General features: G+C 39.9%; 1 protein-coding gene across 3 annotated transcripts in view; it reads right to left on the reverse strand.

Annotated features, from left to right (window-relative positions):
• Positions 1 to 19,948, reverse strand: part of UBA6 (ubiquitin like modifier activating enzyme 6) — a 32,362-nt gene extending 12,414 nt beyond the window's left edge. The window contains exons 1-22 of one of the 3 annotated variants that reach the window (XM_420609.8): positions 19,891 to 19,948; positions 19,477 to 19,598; positions 17,706 to 17,773; positions 16,431 to 16,525; positions 15,576 to 15,604; positions 14,643 to 14,737; positions 14,207 to 14,318; positions 13,069 to 13,149; positions 12,376 to 12,498; positions 11,204 to 11,327; positions 9,879 to 9,982; positions 9,038 to 9,100; positions 7,961 to 8,037; positions 7,222 to 7,288; positions 6,672 to 6,815; positions 6,068 to 6,135; positions 5,739 to 5,817; positions 3,626 to 3,706; positions 3,165 to 3,242; positions 1,752 to 1,933; positions 982 to 1,087; positions 8 to 97 (exon numbers count right to left, since the gene is read on the reverse strand). In XM_420609.8, coding sequence (XP_420609.5) covers positions 8 to 97; positions 982 to 1,087; positions 1,752 to 1,933; positions 3,165 to 3,242; positions 3,626 to 3,706; positions 5,739 to 5,817; positions 6,068 to 6,135; positions 6,672 to 6,815; positions 7,222 to 7,288; positions 7,961 to 8,037; positions 9,038 to 9,100; positions 9,879 to 9,982; positions 11,204 to 11,327; positions 12,376 to 12,498; positions 13,069 to 13,149; positions 14,207 to 14,318; positions 14,643 to 14,737; positions 15,576 to 15,604; positions 16,431 to 16,525; positions 17,706 to 17,746 — 1,839 coding nt within the window. In that variant the 5' untranslated portion in view covers positions 17,747 to 17,773; positions 19,477 to 19,598; positions 19,891 to 19,948. Of the gene's footprint in view, positions 1 to 7; positions 98 to 981; positions 1,088 to 1,751; positions 1,934 to 3,164; positions 3,243 to 3,625; positions 3,707 to 5,738; positions 5,818 to 6,067; positions 6,136 to 6,671; positions 6,816 to 7,221; positions 7,289 to 7,960; positions 8,038 to 9,037; positions 9,101 to 9,878; positions 9,983 to 11,203; positions 11,328 to 12,375; positions 12,499 to 13,068; positions 13,150 to 14,206; positions 14,319 to 14,642; positions 14,738 to 15,575; positions 15,605 to 16,430; positions 16,526 to 17,705; positions 17,774 to 19,476; positions 19,599 to 19,873 lie in introns of all 3 variants that reach the window. The other 2 variants (XM_040699753.2, XM_015276395.4) reach the window with 2 other exon arrangements.
• Positions 19,949 to 20,458: the final 510 nt, after the last annotated feature.

Below are 20,458 nucleotides of genomic sequence, written 5' to 3' on the forward strand. Positions count from 1 at the left end.
TCCTTACCTTATCTCTTGCCCACTGTATCGTATGTTCAATGGCAGCTGGGAAAGACTTCAAGGTGCAAAAAGGTATTTCCTCTTCTGGTGGATCCCGCTAGATTTAAGGGGAATAGTGTGTAAGAGCAGACTTACTGAAGTTTATTACCAATCATAGGACCAAGAACTTGAAGACTATGCAAGTTTCCAACACCACTACGATAAAATGCAAGATAGCTTATTTATGCCTAAACAAAGAAGCATAAAACAGATTTTGTTTTATGAAGAAGAATCTGAACAACACAGGAAGTAAAACTCAACCCTAATGCACAAACAGAAGTAATTACCAGCCAGTTTATCCAAGGTGTGCAGCTCACATTCACACACACTTGCAAGGTAAAAACCACTCCATCTCACAAAGCCTGAAACATTATTTTTCCATCAACTACAGTGAAGCTGTAAGGATTGGCAGTATCAGTGCTACATGGCAAATGACACAACCTTCATAGGAACTTAAGTAGTGGAAAACTGCAAAAGTTGGAGGGTAACTTCCTCCCTTCTCATTTAAAAGAACTGATATGCATCTTTGTAGAAAGACGCAGACTAATGCCTACTACTGAGGCTTGCGTTTCTCCTGCCTGCCTTTGGAGATAGCAATCACCGAGAAAAGAACAAACAGGCAGAAAATAGCTCAAAGAAAGAAAACCACAAGCACAAAATCAGCTTGCATTCTTACTTCAAAGGGAGCTCTGGGAGAAAAAAAATACAGTCAGTTCCCTGAAAATCTTCAGAATTAGGACTTTTTTTTCCTTCAAAGCTCTATAAGCAGTCACTTTCTGTTACAGAGAGGGTAGGCTGCCTTTAACTCAAGACAACAATAAACAGTTGTTATAATCAAGCACTTAAATCGTGCAAAAAGGAAGTCCTTCTTTAGACTGTAATTAAAGAATCATACTGTGCCACTGGAGTAGCTACAGAAGTTGACAGTCATATACAACTTACGTGACTATTATAGGACTCTGTCAGATGAGGCACAACAACTTCTGTGTGTCCTTTTGTTCCCATGGTTCCAGAGTCTATCAGAGGACGCAGATTTGCTACACAACGACTGATATGGAAAGACACAGATAATCAGGATACAGAGTTATCTCTACACCTGCTTTGCAGACATTACCAGAGCACAACCCAAATGGCCACTAGGACCTTTCAGAACAGTGGAAAGCTTAAACTAAACTCAAGAGAAGAACAGATTAAATTAAGAGCTACTTCAAGTTAGATCAGGACACCATAAACCAGAGCCAATCTACAATTAATTGTATAAGTAGGGATTTTTACACTGAAATCTAAGTACATATTCCCATGCATAAGTAATTAAATGTGAAGACAGTTACACTGTTCTATGTCTCCAGCAGGCCCTGGCAGCTATTTATGTCCAAGTCAGTCAGAAGACCTCCTCCACATAAAGAGCACCAGCTGTACAACAGCAGAGTGTGGTGGTTTCTTTTTTTTTTTTTTTTTTAATAGAATCATTTGAGTTGGAAGGGATTGTGTTAAAGGTCATCTAGTCTAACCTCCTTGCAATGAACAGGGACACCTACAGCCAGATCAGGCTGCTCATAACATGTTGTTTCCATCCTGAATGTAAATCCCTTCCTCCACCCAGCCAGCAACCTTGTCAAAGGATCAGAATAAATCTGAGTGAAATGCTATCAAATCTTTTAAGTAGTTGCAATTCAGCAAGACTAAAAATAGAAGAGCAGAGGTTCACCTACCTATCAATGTATCTCCTTGCTTCCACATTGTCCAAAGCAGTCACAATCACATCTTGCCTGGTGTAGAATTCATCACTGTAAGTGCTTTCGGTGGCTGGACAAACTTTATTAATGTATGAGTCAATTTTTAAGCAAGGATTGATGTTCAGAGTTGCTTCTGCTGCAGTATAGCTTTTAGGTTTCTGAAATATATACACATACATGCATATATATTACTAATATTCTGATAAAGAACACCTGGTCACAAAAATGTTGCTTTCATTTGCTGATCAGACAACAATTCACTAGAATAAAAATGCTACTATGCAAAATATTCAATAAAAGAAATTATTTACTTATGTACCTCCTTCACAAATATTTTCTTAGGCTGATTTGTGCATAAATGGTACAGCATAAATGTATCCAGTAACAGAAACAGATGCTGCATACTGCCTCTGTTGCTCTTAAGTGTTATAAGAAAGGTGCAGTTCATGACTTTCAGAGGGTAAAATCACTACTGCTACTTTGACTTTGCAGCACAGATATCAAACAGATATGAACAATCACACTACAGCTAGGTGTTCCACATAAAACCAGTTTCAAAAGCCAAACTGGAATAGAGTTCTCAACCTACTTGACACTTCTATGACTTCAAAATACTATATTCAATCATCTACAGATCACCACTAAGGACACCAGAACTCAGGACAGCGTGGCTTCTGAAAGCTTGCAGAGTTCACTTTTCATTTAGCTAACCATCCAAAACATAATTCGTTCTCAGATTTGCCTAACAGACAGGAGGCAAAAAAACCATCCACTGGGTTTTGGGCAGAGCAATCCTTTTTTCCCACTGCTGTCAAGGTCTGACCATCTTTTTTTTATCCTGTGCCATGTTTGCAAGTAAAGGGATACTCTCTCTGCTTCTAAGGCGTAAAAAACATTTGTGCCATACTGAACATACGTATTTTTTTCCAGGTTATTTACCTACTTAATAAAAGACTAAATTAAGACAAACCAGAACATCTAGCTAACACTTAAGTCAAATTACGTTATTAGTAGTAGTTGCTCAAGAAAACTTCTACCACTGTTGTCTATTTATTCTTCCCAAATTTCAATGGTACAATAGCCATTTCTGGCATGTTAATTCGTGGTACTTTCTGATGCACCACAGCATTTGTAATCTGATTCTTTCTTTGAACATTTGAGAGATTTCAAAGACACCAATACAAATGAAGGTCAGACCAGTTAAGTTTACTCAACTGATACCAGTGATAATGCCAACATAGCACAGGTATCATTTAACAAAATATTGGACTCCGTTGCAGCTGTTCTCTGGACACAGATCCATCCATTCACAAGTTGAGCTCTCAGTGGGGACACAGGACAGTGAAACAGAACAGCAGGCCGAGAAGTTTACTGAACAAAAAAGCCTACCTGTATGTGATGAGGTCGAAAAAGAAACTGTCTGTTCAGGTTGGATTTCTCTATCAAGTCTGGATCTGTAATTGTAACCTAAGTCAGAAGGGGCAAAAGCAATAACTCAAGTTTATTTAAGTGTAGCACTAAGAAATACTCCTGAAGCAAACTATACATAAATAAGGTGAAACAAAACACTCCTCCTGTTATTCACTATGGCCCATAGCTCCGCCCATACTCACAATGCCCATACTCATATATTTTCTTTTAAAATCAAAATACAGCAAAGCCACTCCAAGTGTGTTCTGCCTCTAACTGCATAATTTCACTCATGCTGAGACCATTTGTCTCTATGCCCAGAGATAGACCTGAAAAAATGTTAAGTCAAAGCCTTGTTTAAGTAGCCTAAGTATTTAATTCTTCCTTGTTACATTACTTAGACATAAGCAATGTGAAATTAACAGATGCATGTGACTTACCAATCCTTTATCTTGTCCAGTACCAACACCAAGAAGTGCAAAGTTTTTTAGCATTTCACAGCCTATTGCTCCACAGCCAACCTGAAGAGAATGAAATTTACAGAGAGTAGTCTTTGTAAATGAAATTGGTAAATAAAAGTAATGCAGACAATTCAGGAATCTTCTGGAGAATGTTATGAATGACTTAAACACAGGTACTAGATAAAACAACCAGAGAGAACATTTCTGGAACTGTTACCTAAAAATATGGGAGAGCTGGTTAGAAACATGCAAAAATGAATGGTAGCTTTGCTATAGCAATGATGAAATAGCAGAGATCAAGATGGAGAGAAACGAAGAAATCAAGCATCAGAGTACTGACCCCTGGAAGTGTGGATATACAACAAAGGAACATCATAAAAACCATTGCTTAGGCACTCAAGAGTGGTGGTAGGAAAAGCTGAACTGCATTTGATACCAGAAAAGGATATCACAGGCAAAAAGAATAGTTTCTATTACTATCTCAGCAGTAAAAGAAAGAAAACAAGGAAAATGTGAGCATGCTGCTGAGCACTAAGGGCGTAGCAAGAGCAGATGCTGAGCTGAGGTGATTCCTTTGCATTTGTTTTCACTGACAAAGTTTGCCAGGCTTTTGTCCCTAGAATCAGGGTTCAGAAAAGGAAAGGAACTATCTGTAGCCACAAAGAATCAAGTAAGGGACAACCTGAAAAAATGTCTACCACAACAAAAACACAGGACCAGACAGCATGCATCCATAGATACGTGACAGAGCAGGCTGATGTAAATGCAAGCTATTCTCTATAATCTTTGAAAGACCATGGAGGTCAGAGACTGTGCCCAATGATGGGAGAAAGGCAGATATTAAATCCATATTGAAGAATAACAGCGTGGGGAACTGCAACCTTATCAGTCTTATTTTGGTACCATAGGCAATCAATGAGCAACTCTTCAGAGTTGCTTCTCAACGTACAACAGAGAAAATGGTGACAAGGAACAGCAAGCATGGATTACTAGTGGTAAAATGTTAAGTGACAAGCTGCCTGCATTCTGTGATAGCGACTAGATGTGTGGATGAGGTAAAGTGCTATGCACACATGGATTTTTGCTAGGTGTTCGACACAGACTCCCACAGCAGCCTTGCATCCAAACTAGGACGTTATGGTTGACATCGGTGGGCAAATGCATTTGGTGGGCTAAAACATAACAGACGGTTACAGTAGCACTGGAGGAGATCAGCTGGTAAGAGAGCAGAACAATCACCCAAAGGTCCTGAACAGGTTACCAGACCTCCATGAAATTCAACACAGATAAGCACAGGCCCCTCAGTTGGAGCATGTGTAGGTACAGCACTGCCTGTGTAGGTAGTATTGCTGTTGAGATGGGTCCTTGATGGACAGTAAACTAAACGTGAGACAATAGTATATCCAATCAGTAATTAAGTAATAATATTAAAAAAAAAAAAAGTACAGCCACTAGATCGAGGAAATGATTAGTCTCCCTTCCTCAGCAGCCACTAGACTATATCTAGAATAGAGGATTCAGTTTTGTGCCCTCCAACACAAAAAAAAGATCAGGTAAATCTGATTAGGGGGCTGGAACACCTGCCCTACAAAGATAAGATAAAGGATCTGTACATCTGTTAGCTGGAGAAGAGAAAGTTTGAGATGGACGTATTAGTGGCTGATTTCTAGGAAAAGGTTCCTGCCAAGGCAAAGCCAGTTTCTTTTTCAAGGCGTACAGCAGAAGAATGAAAGATAATGGACAAAAATTGAGACAGACAAAGTTCTGACCCGGCATAAAGAAACGCTTTCTTTTGTAAGACCAAGTAGGCATTGAAACTGCTTGTCCAGAGATGATGGACAACCTTTGTCCTTACAGATTTTCAAGACTAAAGTGGATTCTCAGCTATGAGGCCAGCTCCAGAAGTCAAGCATTACAAGCATGTGCCACGCAGCTTAGGACTTGTCTATTGCATGGATGTTTATGACAATTTTAGACCACTTATTCTGCTTTAACATACATAATCAAGTCTGACCTCCTATCTTCAAGACAGGTGATGTCAGTTGTGCTAGCGGAGTATTTGCAAAAAACCTTAAGTATCAGTTGTACTCACCAAGAAAACATTCAAATCATGCAGCTTCTGGCACAGAGACTCTCCAATACAAGCCCTCAAGGCATCATATCTATCTCCCCTAAAGTGAGGCAGGAAACAGAAACAGATGAGTAGCAAGTTATTTTCTTCCATGGGAGCATCGTTATGAAATTCTGCTTTGATGCAAATAAAGTGCCCAGCCATCTCTATTCCTCCCATTCTCAAATAGGACACACACTTCTAAGCCCAAACTTCTCTCCCTCCAAAAAGCAGCACTAAACTAACTTTAAAAGACATCTGTGCCTACCTCAGAATGGTATATGAAAAAAGCAGACTGTATTCATATTTACCGTGGAAGAAATTCTTCAGAGCCCATCTTTTCTAGAGGTGTAACGATGTCTAACATATCTATATACAACTGTAAAAACAAAAAATGAATTAAGAACTGTGAAAAACATTCATGTTTAGTTTTAAAAAAGCAAGCATTTAAGTGTACAGCTGAGTCTAGAAATTTTGTTATCGCTCATTATAGTTTACCCCAATTTTCACAAACAGGAATGCCTGGAAGTCACTGAAATCTGAGCCACAACCTTTTCACTTGCACTGTGATGTTTGTAATCAGAGGATTGTGTGATCCTCTGAATGGGACCATGACGCTTTTAACTTTATTTTGACATTTGCCCTGTAAGTCTTGAAAGCACTGCTCTTGTACACAGTAGCTTAAGATGGCACCTGGCAATATCACACTGAGTATGATGTCTGAATCCCAAATAGATAAGTTTTAGTTAAAACTGCCTGCTCTTTTACAGTATGCACAAAACCACCATATTTTTCCTAAGTTCAGTCTCAAGTCTTTTTTCCCCCCCATTAGAGAAGTTGTTCAACACTCACAACACAACCACACGTTCATCACATCGCAGTTACAATAAACGTACAGAAGGAAAAAGGCCTTACCCATTGCTGCAATGGAGAAAATTTTCCTGTTACTGCTTTCAGGACTTCCTGGCTAGCAACACCACCCACTGCTGCTGCCAGAGGAGCTAGAAATCCCTGAGCAGTTCTGGACAGCCACTTCACTACATCTCCATTTACCTGAGGCTTAAAGAAAGAACAAAACAACAATGTACATATATCCCTTCAACAGATCAAGTCATCACTTCACAGTGTCAAAACTACTGATCGATAGCAAAAAAAAGAAACGACCTCACTCTGACTACAAAAATGGTTTCCAGCAAAGGCAGACCCATTACATATCCTGATCTTCTAACAAGCAGCTATCTAAAACTAAACATACACAGCCACATGGATTCATCTTTCAGTTTAGGCAACCATGTGGTTGGACTAGTGCTGACATACCGTAATAACTTCTTGCGTGGCCGTCAGAAAATCACCAAATTCATCTAAAGATGCATACAAAGATCAGAACAAGGGCCAAAAACTAAAGCGTGACCTTCAGACAACCAAGTATATTAGAAATTATTCATGATACTCATTTGCTACTCACTTTGTTTTCCAGGGTTTCACTTATTGATATGGCTATTTTCAGCATTTCCTCAGCATCTTGATGGCATCTGGACATGAGGGTGAAAACAACAATGGTCACATAAGCACTCTTGAGTCCTTCTAAAAAACACAATCAATTGAGAAAGAATCGCTGGATACAGGAGGAAGATTTTGGCAATGTGCATTGGCTTTAATATCGAGCATTACAGAAGCTCTTTAAATATTAAGGATAGCTCAAGAATAAGAGAAGTGGAGAAGCTCATGTGCAAGTCAGGTGATTTACACTTTGTAAGTAGTTTTCACTCACTGTACTCAGAAGTATCCACATAAACTACAACTGAAACAAACTACTACTAATGAAAAAAATAGAGCCTTCCTATGTTTTGGGTTAGTTGATTTTTTTTTTTTTTTTTTGTCTTTTTAAATCCATGAATTGACAGATAATTCAGGAATCATTGAACAACTTCTGCTGTTTAACCTCTCAGTGTGAAGAAACTGGAACAGAGAAGAACTGCTTTACAGTTTACACTTTCTGCAAACCCAGGCCCAGAACTTGCCATTGCTACACTGGGAAAGCCCAATTACAAAACTAGACAGGTATTACCATTTTTCACCCAGATTTCAGCTTTTAATTTCTATGTCACCTAAGTACCAGATAGACAAGGAACCCTGCTGCACATCAAGCTACAGTAGAGATCTGCCTGTTTCAAGTCTTAGCAAAGACGAGACTGCTGCATTACCCAATGTTTGGCATGCGACCAAAGTTCTCCTCAAAGTGGTTCAATGCGAGCATGGCAATGTGGATTTGCAAAGGTGCCTGTTAAGACAACAACAGCTGATGAGGCGTTACATACTCAAACTGAAGGAGATAAAAGCAACCGTTAATATGAACTGTTCAGCTCCAAAAATGTTTAAGTAGCATTAAATGCCAACTTGAAACATCTTCTGCTAGTGGTTTTACAAAATGGGCTTTGGTTTATGAAATACTGCTCAGGAGTAATGCAACACCCCTTGTATAGGTTGAGCACCCACTGCACCAAAGTCCAACTGGAGTCCCCAGAAAGAATTTAGTGCTGAAATAATTAAAAAAACAGTAATTTTCTTTTAATTAGACATTAGGAAGCACTGCATTATTCCAAGTCTCAGTACCAAAGCCCAGCATTAACGGCCAGCATCAGAAAATCTGAACAGACAAGTTAGATCTTACATTATCAAACAAACAAATCACTAGATAAACATTTTTTTAGTTACTCATCTTTGTGAGTACATGGCTGACTTTTTTTTTAATATTAATAATACTTCAATAAGATTGTGTTGGAGGCAGATACAGGGAGCTTCCTCTTGGATTTTAAATACCACTGAATCTTTTTACAGAGGAAAAAGAAATTGTTCTCACACTTAACTGCCATATTTTTTCTATACTGTCCTGGCTTTGAATCCATTGTATTTTTTTTTTAATCAAACAAAGCTTATTAAATGAAAAACACTGTTTCTTTTAAGCATTTATACTGTCATCCATTAAAGAGTTATCGAAAACTGATATTTTAAGCAGCAGATTTACAGAGAGATGGCTGAACTACGAATTTACAACATAATTTGTGCAATTAATGGATAGGTTTCTCCAGAAACCTAACTCACAACGCATGTTCTGTGTGAGCGCACGATCTGATGCCCTACTCCCATTTCATCCTCTAAACTCACATTTAACAACTGTAGGAGTTAGAAACGTTAATTGCTACACATATAAAGCTGCAGATTATATTTTATGTAGTTTCAAGGGTATAACACTGACGCTGAGATCCCCGTACGTTAATTACCTCAGGCTTGATAAAATCTGCAACTAGGCACATTGGATTTGTTAGCTGCTTCTCCAACCGTTCCTGGAGAAACAGAATTCATTGAAGTAACACAATCACTTAACACAACAGTTACCGCCCTTTGAGAAAACCAATACTCCTCCTGAAGAGACTAAGAAGTGATTGTCTTTTCTTCCTAGCATTTATACTACTCTCTTCATAACTACAACCAGAAAAGATGCATAAAATAAAACTGAAGGTTTTGTCAGTCAGAAGTGTAATGGATGCTTCACATCGCAGTGGCAAAACCCATTTCTCCAACTGCTCTGAGGTCACCTATTGGATATTTTACAAGCAGCTGGTTGTGTGCATGTGTATCTTCACAACTCACCAAAAACAGAAAGCCACTGCTTTGCAGAAACAGGATACAGCCCCTGAGCTGGTCATTCTCATACCAGCTGCAGCTGGTCCTCACTTCCAGCTCCCTTGCAGGACATTCAAGTGCAACCAGGCTCAACTTTCTGTGGGCCCAAAATGGCACACAGCACCACATAACCTGCAATCCCTTTTACCCAAACTCATACAACTCTCACTTTTTCTCAGAAGGCTGCCATGAAATCACATACTTGTAGGGTTTTATGGGCTCCCTGCCATATAGGAATGGGCTGCCCATATATTTTTTTCCTACACTAGCAGTTAAATTTGAGCTTAAAATATTTCTTACTCTCTGTGATTTATTATCACCATGCTTACCAAGTTAAATGTAAACATGAATCATGTGTAATCAAATAATCTCCTGAACACTGCTTTCAATGCTTACGCTATTAACACTGAAGAACCTGCTTTTGCCAAACACACTTACAAAGTAAAACATCTTGGGTGTCTTCACTTGGACAGCTATGCCACCATGCAAGTAAGGCTCCATGTCTGACGTATTTCCAATGCTGAAGGAGTACGGTGACACCACTGAAAAGAGGAAAGAACACTGTGGCATTGACAGACAACACATGCTACAATTCTACACATGACAAAGCAACCTTTTTACACCTCCAAAGCTTTTTATGTTCTAATTTTTTAGCACGCAACCCTGTTTTGAAATCATGAACACAGCTGACCCTCCTTAACTAATGGGATTGTCCCTCTCTGCCAAAGTATTAGTCTCACATGATCTATTATAAAACAAGCCTTTTAGAGTAGCAGTAGTTGTAATAAGAATTTGGATGACCACAGCTCTGTAACAAAAATGAAATCACTCTCCATTTTATTTGGACTGTGCACAGCAGCATCCAGTATGCTACTCAAGACTAAGATTTTAGAGAAGATTGGAACAACAAATAACAAAGAAACAAGCTCCAGCTGCCAAGCAAAGCAAATTAAATCTTTCCTCTCAGACAACCTGAAGCACTATTCAGTTTAAAGGAAGCTGACCAAAATATTTTGGTAATTCATGGGACATGAAGACTGAAACCAAAAACTGGGTAATAGTTAATAGGAAAGAACTTAATGTAGCACCAGAATCGACTAAACAAATAAGTCAGAGAAAACAGACTCAACCACCCCTCAAAGGGACAGCTTTCATCTCAGACCACAAAGAATTAAAAACAACTGAAAGACACCTGTGTCTGTTCTCCCTTCTTCTCCCCACTCCCCTCAATTAGATGATTCCCCAGCATCTAAAGGGAGCTGAGAGACCTCCATGATGAAAACAAAAGCAGAGTAAACTGCAATTCATAAGAATTGCTCCAAAAGCATGCTCAGAAACACAGTAATAGTGATGTATCCCTCTACACTTAAATTGTAACAGAAGAAACTACAAAGAAAACAGCAGCATTAATGTAGTCCAAAACAGTGACAGAAGCACAGGCTTTACAAAATTCCCAAAACAAACAAACAAAACCAGTTGTGTCATCAAACTGGTGACAGTAACTTCAGAAGCTGCCAACTACCTTCCACTAGCTGGGAATTTCTACTGCTCCTTAAACAGCAAGATGAGTTTAGAAAAGCTTTATTAAATAGAAAAGAAATTAAGATAACATGAGGAAGACCTCCATATCAGAAGATAATTTTTCTTGTGAGCTTCTTGTAGGTTCTGCACAACCCAGCACTCTTCTGGCTATAACAACTACAGTACAGTGAGCTCACAAAAAGTCCAAGAGGCACGCTGCTAACCTGTCAGCAACACCTTACCTGTTATCTGGTGTGTGGAGCCGTTCAAACACGACATTCCATTAACTTCCCGAAAGGTTAAGAACTGCCCTGTTTCAAGCCTGTGTGGGTGATTTTCAAGGCAAGTGACAATACCAGGATTTGACTGAAAGCAAAAGCAGCAAAGTTAGCAAAGAGAAAAGAGTTTCGTTTAAAGATGCCACACATTATCAAAAAGTTTTTTTTGACTACTGAAACTGCAGTTGCTAATACTTCCAGCACCTCAGTTCTGCCGTACCAACGGAGTCATCTGTGACAATTTCTCCACTCCAGAGAGTGGAAATAGGGTGCAACTAAGCTGAAATAATAGATTATGAATTGTAAGAAAAATAAATGAAAACACTACATGCTGTGGCATGCAACCAGGAAAAGCCATGATATGCAACTCTCTACGGCTTATGTAATTAATGAGAACAATCAAGTCAGTCAAAGAACTGGCTACCAAATCATTATGTCATGAACTTCAGATCAAATACAATTTGTTATACAGCCCCTTCTAGTTTGATACTGTTACATCTAGAGTGGAGATATGACAGAAGACTTGCTAATGGATGAACAACGTTCTAGTCTGGACTTCCAAACAGAATTGAGAGGAGCTGAAAACATTTACATTATAAAATACAAGACCAACTGGATAGCCTAATGTCTTCCAGTGGAAGTGTTAGCAGTAACATCTCTTCATCACCTTTGCTTTCGAAGGCTAAAATGATCAAATGCATGTCTTCTCAAGGTGGGCTCTCAATCCTCTTTATCATCCCAGTAGTCCTCCTCTGTATGTGCTGCAGTTTCTCACTAAAAAGTGGCTAATTTCAGGAGTATTTCAGGGCTTCTTTTGAAGACTTAGCCTATTTCTACACCAAGGCTACATCCTCCTCTCTCCACATTTTATCTCCTTCTTTCTCTTAAAAAGCCTGAACATTAAGACACTGCATTTTAAGTAACATCCAGGAGGCAACAGCATGCTCTGTGGTATTAGCATTTATCATTGACTGTTTTTGACAGAGATGTTACCAACACAGAACTTGGTTTGCCTCTGCTATGCAGTTTTCAATTCCTTAGCAGGCTAATACATTGGAACACACTGTTGGCCATGAAGCCAATAATGACTTATAACAAAGCGAGGTTATGCTAGCACAATTATACCTATCCCTTACTTGTGTTATATTTGAAATGAAGATTTCCTTTGGCTCCTCTCCTGTGGTATCCAACACTTCAAATTCATCACCGAAGTCACAAAACAAACGTGAACATATTCCATATACATCTGCACTGATGAACTACAAAACAAAGCAAAAATCGTGAGCATCTCAGGAACAGCTCATGCCAAATTAATGAATTCTCACAACCAACCTTGTCCTAAGCTAGCAGAGGGAAATTCTGCACTTAGAATCTGGTGAAAATCTGTCACAAACACCCAGGCCATTGACTACACAGTGCACTATTACAGACAGACTTGGAATTCTCATTAGCATTTCAGCTCTGCACAAAAAACAGGAGTCACAGCAATAAGCAGTGAAGTACTGCCATTTCTACTACAGCCACATTTAGTCTCACCCTGTTCTCTCTCACCATGAGTTATGAACCGATGGTGACAACTATTTCTTTACTATAAGTTTTTTTCTTTTTCTTTTTTAATTTCTCTCTAAAGAACAAACCTATTGTTACCCAGATAACATCAAACATATGCACAGAATAGTAGCAGCAAACTCCCCAAAATCACACTGCTCCAACAAAATGGTATCTGCAGAAAACTGTATACCTCACAACACACTTTCTCCATTTCTGGAAAGAGCATGTTGCAGAACAATCACTGTATGGATTAATCACCTGTTTAATTTTTCTATTACCTTAATGGGTGGCTGCTGAGCATGACAGAAGTCATTAATCTTCTTCTGCAGTGATAGGCTTACTTCAGTCAATATGACACACTGTGAGTAAGAATACAAATAAAGCTAAAACACCAAAAATAATCAATGCTTTAAGTATGGAAAAAGTAGTAGTAACAGTAAGTTACTCAGGAGTCCTGAACCTCTAAGACTCCCTTCCTCCTCCCCTAACTTTACAGAGAAAGGGGTCTCACATCAAGTTTTCTCATTAGATTAGAACAGGTGGGTTATTACCACTCCACCAAGTTGGGGAAGTAAGATGAGCAGAGCCAGGAACAGCAAATTCTCACTTTTTTACTGCAGCTGTGAAACAAAACCTAATTATAGTAGTCTAGAAAATCATACATCGTTTCTGAAAAAAAAAATGTAGCTCTTGATTTTTAAGATTAACATCAGCAAATAGTAACACTGATGCATACTAACACTAACCAGTGCATACCAAGAAGTCTGCATAAGATTCAAGTAACGGTGTTCTTTAAATTGCAGACCATTTTGACAAACACTCTTCTGAAGTTCGGGAAAAGGTTAGGTTGCAAAGTACATGCACTGTGTGCCATTCAATTGTACACTCCTTCGCATAGCTGAGACACTCAGAAATTTGCTTAGGTTGGGTATAACCAACAGCCAAAAAGTATGAGATCCCAACTCATCCCGAGCCATGCACACAGATAGCTGGCTGAACAACTGAAAAAATCCTCATTCCACTACAGAGTAGTTTACATTTTGCTAATTAGGTACATACATACATAAATAACCTAATTAAACAGAAAGCACCTCTGCTGCATAGAATACAATACACAAAATACATGTAGAACATACTGTAATATAACTGAAAAAAGTCAGAGATTTATCTTGTAAATAAGAAAAATATTCTATCTCAAGTCTCAAGTAATGACTTTTTTGTAGCAGAAAATTCCATAATTGATGTGAACTGCTACAAACAGAAAGTTTCAGTCTTGAAAACACAAGCAGGATCATTTAATTAGTCCAAACACATCTTTCCTTCAATCATCTCAGAACGTACTCGAAAATTTGTTTCAATTTCATTTACTCATATAAAAAAAGATCAAGTTGTTTGCTCTGTTGAAGAGTGACATACCTGATATTGCTTTAGGAAAGACAGATCTGTGCTTTCATCTAGTGGCACAGTTGACGCTGCTACATGCACATATGGATTAAGTTCTGCAATGCGATGAAGAGTGGCCTCAGCCCTAAAAGAACAGAAACAGGTTGTTTATGCATTTACAAAGTGAATTTTCTAAAATGAACTTCATACTACACATGCCCTACAAGAATTTCTAGCGACAATCGGAAACTTATTTTTTCACATTTAAATTCCTAGCAGGTCTGAGGAAATATTGACATACCTATATCCAACAGACAGCAGTACACGCTGATGTTCTGATGTCATGGCTATTTTCTAGTCTTGCAAAGGTGGATGAGAAAGTCTAAGAAATGCACCGTGGCCCTCACTACTAAATTTGCCTTAAGAAGTGAGATATTCAGCTTACATTCACCCCAGAGATTTGACCAACCTGTTCCTTTGACTGATTATGTCATCTTCGTGGATGAAGAAGTTGATCCCTAAGTCCCACTTTGTGCATTGCTTGGTGTCATGAACTGTAAGAGCCTAAGAAAGGATTAAAAAAAAACACACCTATTGCATTAGCACATAGAAGGATGGATTAAGCCCCATATAAACTGCTGTAAAGACTAGCATCACAGAAGGTCTGGTTGTAACGTATATAGGAATGAGCTCCTCCAACCTCTTTGCCTATTTGAGAGAGAGGAATGGATCTGAAGACGAATTTCATTAAACATTTTCCTCCCAGCTTGCAGAGATGAGAACATTTAAACACTGAGGATGATTTTTGCCACACTGCAATTAAAATGAAAAACTGCAATCTGTAATTGAACAAGCTCCCAAAATTATTATGGTTTTTTAGTGATTGGAAGAAACAATGTTAAAAGGCTTCTCTAATAAAATTAATCCCAGCAACACAAAAGCAGCTGTCAGATTAAAACATGCAATCATTTCAGATTCTATATTCTATAATCTATATTCTATGATGGATTAATTCTATAAATGGATTCTGACAGGTGACAGAATAGGATAACATTTTGAAGAGATTGGCTTTTGCATTTATACCACTCACCATTTAGGAGAGATGGCTTTACATAAAAGCATTCAATACCTGATCAGCAGTTGTCTGAAATATTTCACATGAACTATTTCAGAATGCTTCTACTGAGGATCTAAGAAGGTATGAAAACTCAGATTTCAGAGTAATGCAAGACTCACACCGTACCACTACAATATTCTGACTATTAGACATTTTTGTAGCCAGATCCTCATATGTTTTGCAGTCTTCCCACAGAAAGGCAGCTTCAGAAATTTAGGATTAACCAGCTTAGTGGTGCTGCCTCTCTCCCTCCCGCTCCCCCAAGAACAGAACTACTTTACATACCTTTACGCCAGCCAGAATTATATTTTTGGCTAGAAAAAATAAAAAATAAAAGAGGCTGTTACAGATCTCTCACAAAGCTCTAAGTGAAAAGTTACGTGGGTGGACAATAACAGTATGTCATTCCTAAGAACTTCACAGCTTAAGGGTTTGTTTTCTTTAATGTTTAGTTTAAGCACTCTACACCACCACTGAAAGCAGAACAACAAGAGCAAGATTAAAAAGACTCTCTACAGTTGTCATTCATCAGCTGTTCATCCCACAAATGTGATTACAGAGATGTTAATGACAATAAACAGCAAAACCTCACATACGCATTCTGGCATTCACTGCAGAGTTCCATTAAAGGCGACTGAAAGGGTAATAGCCCAGGTACGGACAAGAGTTCTCTTGGATGTTTAGAGAGTAAATGAAATGGTTATAGGGCCTTCTGCACTGGGGCAGTTATACAGTTTTAACCAAATTGCATCTCCTCTCCCTCCCCTCACGTCCCCATTTCCTGTAAAGCAATAATTCACTCTATAGCTGCTCCTATATTAGGTTTACTGATAATGAAATCTGAAGGAATAATCTAGATTATACACTCTCAATTTTCACCCAAGACATGAGATTTTGGGTAAAGCTACCTGTGCTAGAAGCACATTTTCCAGTAGAATTTAGAACTTTGTTCTGCTGGAAAGCTTTTTAGACAGAAGCCCTCAATCTTTCCGTCATCTATGCTACTCACACATCTTGAACATATATTCACTCAAATACCTCAGACATTCTTATTACATCTAAAATAAGCTTTAGCAGGAAGCTGGGGCAGTATGTTTACGTATACTTGTGTCTGCTTACACAAATGATACCCAAACTTACCAATCTCCACACCAAGACCACCTACACCACTCAGGAACACATGGGACTGAGCCATCTTCTGCATTGCTGTGTCTCCAAGAACATACCTCTGCCGACTACATCAAAGATAAACTCAAATTAAAACAAGACACAAACAAAATCAAGAGCAAGGAAAAATACTTTCAGTTTCCATAGCTATTACTTTCCTCTTAGTGTCCCAATCAGCTTTTAATCTGCAGTACTACCTTCTGCAGATGAACGTGCATCAGCATCGACAGGTGCACAGCTATATTTACCAGTCTTCCAATCAACAAGCAACTAAGAATGCAACAGGCATAGTCTAGACCGTACATTGGTTTAGGAAATAAATGCATATTAAATACGGTGTTTGACCCCATAATACAAATAGCAAAATGCATTTAATAGAGTGCTTTTCAATTCCATGTTTTAGAGAAAAAAATATTTTTTGTTTTAAATCAGTGCATTTATTTTTCAGGACAGTATAAAATCACTTGAATAATTCTTGAAGACACGAGCGAATTAAAGAATCCCTTCACTATCAGAAATCTTCACATCAGGGAGCACAGCAGCTTTTGTGATCAAACCCAGAGCTCTGAAACGCTCTTTGTTTCCAGCTGCACAACTAAATTAAAACTATTTTAAGCACCATCTCCTGATGGAAAATGATTTTTGTGGAACTTGTGTCAAAAGCAAGCACTTGCTTGGTGCCTCATTTATTCAGCACATAAAAGATAAGATTTTTGTTTTTGTCTGTTTCCGTGGTTGGTTTTTTTTAATAAAGAAACTTCTCATCCCACCATGTTTTTCTAGAGATACCATTTGTTCCAATACAAATCCTGTAAACTTCAGTCACGCCAAACAATCTCAAGTTACTCCCAGCTAACAAATTAAAAAATAAAAATTAAAAAAAATAGAAACAAAGAAAACAAAGCCAAACCGAAATTCCAACCAAAACTCTACAGCCTCACATCTAGACAGAAAACACATGTTATAATACTGAAAAAGGAACAGTTTCACAGGAAAATGGGTTATATCTTTAAACTACAGTTCGTGTAAGAACTGGTTAAGAAACTTGGCAGGAAGTAGAATCATTTTGATACGCTGGATGTTTCCTCCTTCCACTTTCAAACCGATGGAGGGAGCAGCACAAGTAGGCATACCCTGACCTAACAGGCAGTAGGTATTGTTTTCAAGCCCCATCTTTCACATAAATGTTTGTAGATCGAAGAGTTGCTGAAACGTCAAGAACAACACTTACAAATCAGATACTCTTACCTATACAAAGCATCGTCGATTTCCATAGAGTCTGTTGCCATGATGCAATGTGATTGATTTGCACTAAACTGATTACAAAATAAAGAATATAGTTAAAACAGATTTCAGCTTGCCATCTTCCCTGCCACTTCCAGTTATTCTGTTGAAAAACTGAGCAAAAAAGTCACATTAAGATGTGAATACATTTAACTAAGAAGTCAAATTAAACAGTTGGAAAGAGTTCTAAGAACAGAGTATACGTGCTATTAAGACCTTCTCATTTTAAAGTTACCAGTAAGCACCAGGATTATGAAGAAGCTCTGCCACTGGACAGGTTGACATGCAAATTCATGAAGTTGTTTTTTTTTTGATTGTTTGTTTTTTAAGGTGAGGTTGGATGGAGCCCTGGACAATCTGATCCAGTGTCTCATTTAGTGGCTGGCAACCCTGCCCATGGGTTCTCCAAAGTCCCTTCCCACCCAAGTCATTCTATGATTCTTTTGTTACACAGGCTAGGAATTTGTTCCTTCTGGATCTAGCACGAACTGCCACCAAATACAGGAGAAACAAATCAACCCCTACGTCCAACTCAGAGCATCAGTACCCATCACAGCTAAGAAAGAACACATACAAGATCCCCACAAACAGCCCTGGAAACCAACAGATTCTTAGACGCAGCTTACAATCCTTGCTCCTAAGAGAGGAGAGACAGGGGTATGTTGGAGTGTAGGCCACAAATCTGAAAGCTGCTCCACAGTGTGGATACTAGATCTCACACATTAGCCAACACAAAAGGCAATTAGCATGTAGCACCTTCCGTCATTAGCCACTTCAGCACTGCTTCTATGTACTTACACAGCAAGCACTGAATATAAGGAATATCAACGTTAATAGATGATCTTAGAAAACAGCTCTCAAGGCAGAAAGTATCAGACCACATCTGAGAGTCCAGTGCTTGAGTCTCTGCTCAGCTAAAAGCCTTAATTTTTCCTCTTTGTCTAGAAAATCAGACTGAAAGTCTCCTCAGATGACACCACCACCATCTCATTCCAAAGCAACCATCCCTGAGCTGCTCAGCTCCTCTGTGATCACCCTCCATAGCACATTCACTTTAGGACTGTCCAAAACAAAATGGATTTGGTACGAAGGTAACCCCCCTTCCCTACCTTGGTGGGGAAGCTAACCCACCCTGAGGCAAAACACACCCATCTTCCTCCCTCACAGTCCTCCAGCTGCTTCTGCTGCAGCAGCACGCTTACTGACAGCCATCACATAAGCTCTGCCCAGTAGCCATTTGTAAATAATGAGAACACGCAATGAACACACAAGGTTTGCCATGTGAATTACAGAGACATCTGAGAATGGCATTTCCAACACATATTTATCTACCATCAGTTCTCTTCCTGCATTCTTTGTTACAGCACAGAGCTACTACCTGCATGCCAACTGTGTCTGGCAAAACAAATTTAGTTATTCCAAAAGAGAACTTAGTAGTACTCTGGTTAAGAGGCTCTAGGACAAAACTCTGCTAATGTATTCCAGCATCTAAGCTGTATTTCTCACTTTATGTCAACCCATTTGAACCCCTCTCAAAGGACCCAGTTATGGGTCCTTACCAAGTGCTCAATGCTTATACACATGCTTCCATTTCTTCTCAGCCTCAGCTGCTTGCAGAACACAGTCCAGAGACAAACTAAGAAGCTATGACTGGGAGATAAGGACCGAGATGCTCTGAAGAGGGGCAAAAGCTCAGGAGTCGTGGGTTTTGGTTTGGTTTCATGGTGCTTCTTACCTCGAAGTTACCACAGGCTCAGCTAACTCCTTGCTGCTCAGCAGGCCGGGACAGCAGGGAGGCCTGGCCGCATCCCACCTACCCAGGGCTTCCGGAGGCAGATCCCGGTCGAGGCAGACTCCCTGTTTGGTCAGCGGAGAGAGAGGACACTCACACCCGCTCTTACCAACCCCGCGGGGCAACACCGAGCTAGAACTGCGCCGCTTAAGGGTACCGACACAAAGCCAAAAGGCGTTAAAACAAACCCGTCCCTACCCGCGGCCCTCCGGTCTGCGGGCATCCCCACAGCCGCCCCTCTCCTCGAGGGATTGCTGCCAGAACCCCCGGGGCGCTGGGACATTCCCTCGGCTCAGGCCGCCCGCCCGCCTTCCCGCCCCGGGTTCCCACACGCCCCGACCTGCAGCCCACCCTCACCGCGGCGGCCTGGCACTGCGAGCAGGCCTGCGTGCTGCCGGCGCGCCGGGGAGGAGAGGCAGGAAGCCGGTGCCGCTCCGCCTGCGCCGACATGAGGGGCCGGGCTAAGGCCGCGCCGGTCGGCCCGCCTCCCGGTCCGCCCCGCCGCGACATGGCGGCCGCGAGCTCGGTGTTGCGTGCCCAGGGAATCGGGCTTGTGCTCTCACGCGGTGATTTGCAACTGAAAGCTTTTGGGGTTTTTTGCCTTTTTTTTTTTTTTTTTTTCCCTCTATTCTACAAGCACCGTGCTGCTAATAAATAAATAAAACGTAGTTAAAAAACATGCAGACACATGTTCAAGAGTTACCAGTTTAAGTGACAGGTTATTTCTGAGCCCTGCCCTTGAGGGGCTGTCTCCACACGGTGTAGGACGAAAGCCAGAAAGATGTAGCCTACCTCAATTGTAGACCAAATGTATTTAAGTGGGGGGTTGGTGAGAGAAATTCTGGCATCCCCAATGTATGCTGCATGGCACCTAAAGGTACAAATTTGGCACAGAGTGGTCACACAATGAACACACAACAGCCCA

This window comes from Gallus gallus, chromosome 4 (genome assembly GCF_016699485.2).
Source record: "Gallus gallus isolate bGalGal1 chromosome 4, bGalGal1.mat.broiler.GRCg7b, whole genome shotgun sequence".
NCBI lineage: Eukaryota > Metazoa > Chordata > Aves > Galliformes > Phasianidae > Gallus > Gallus gallus.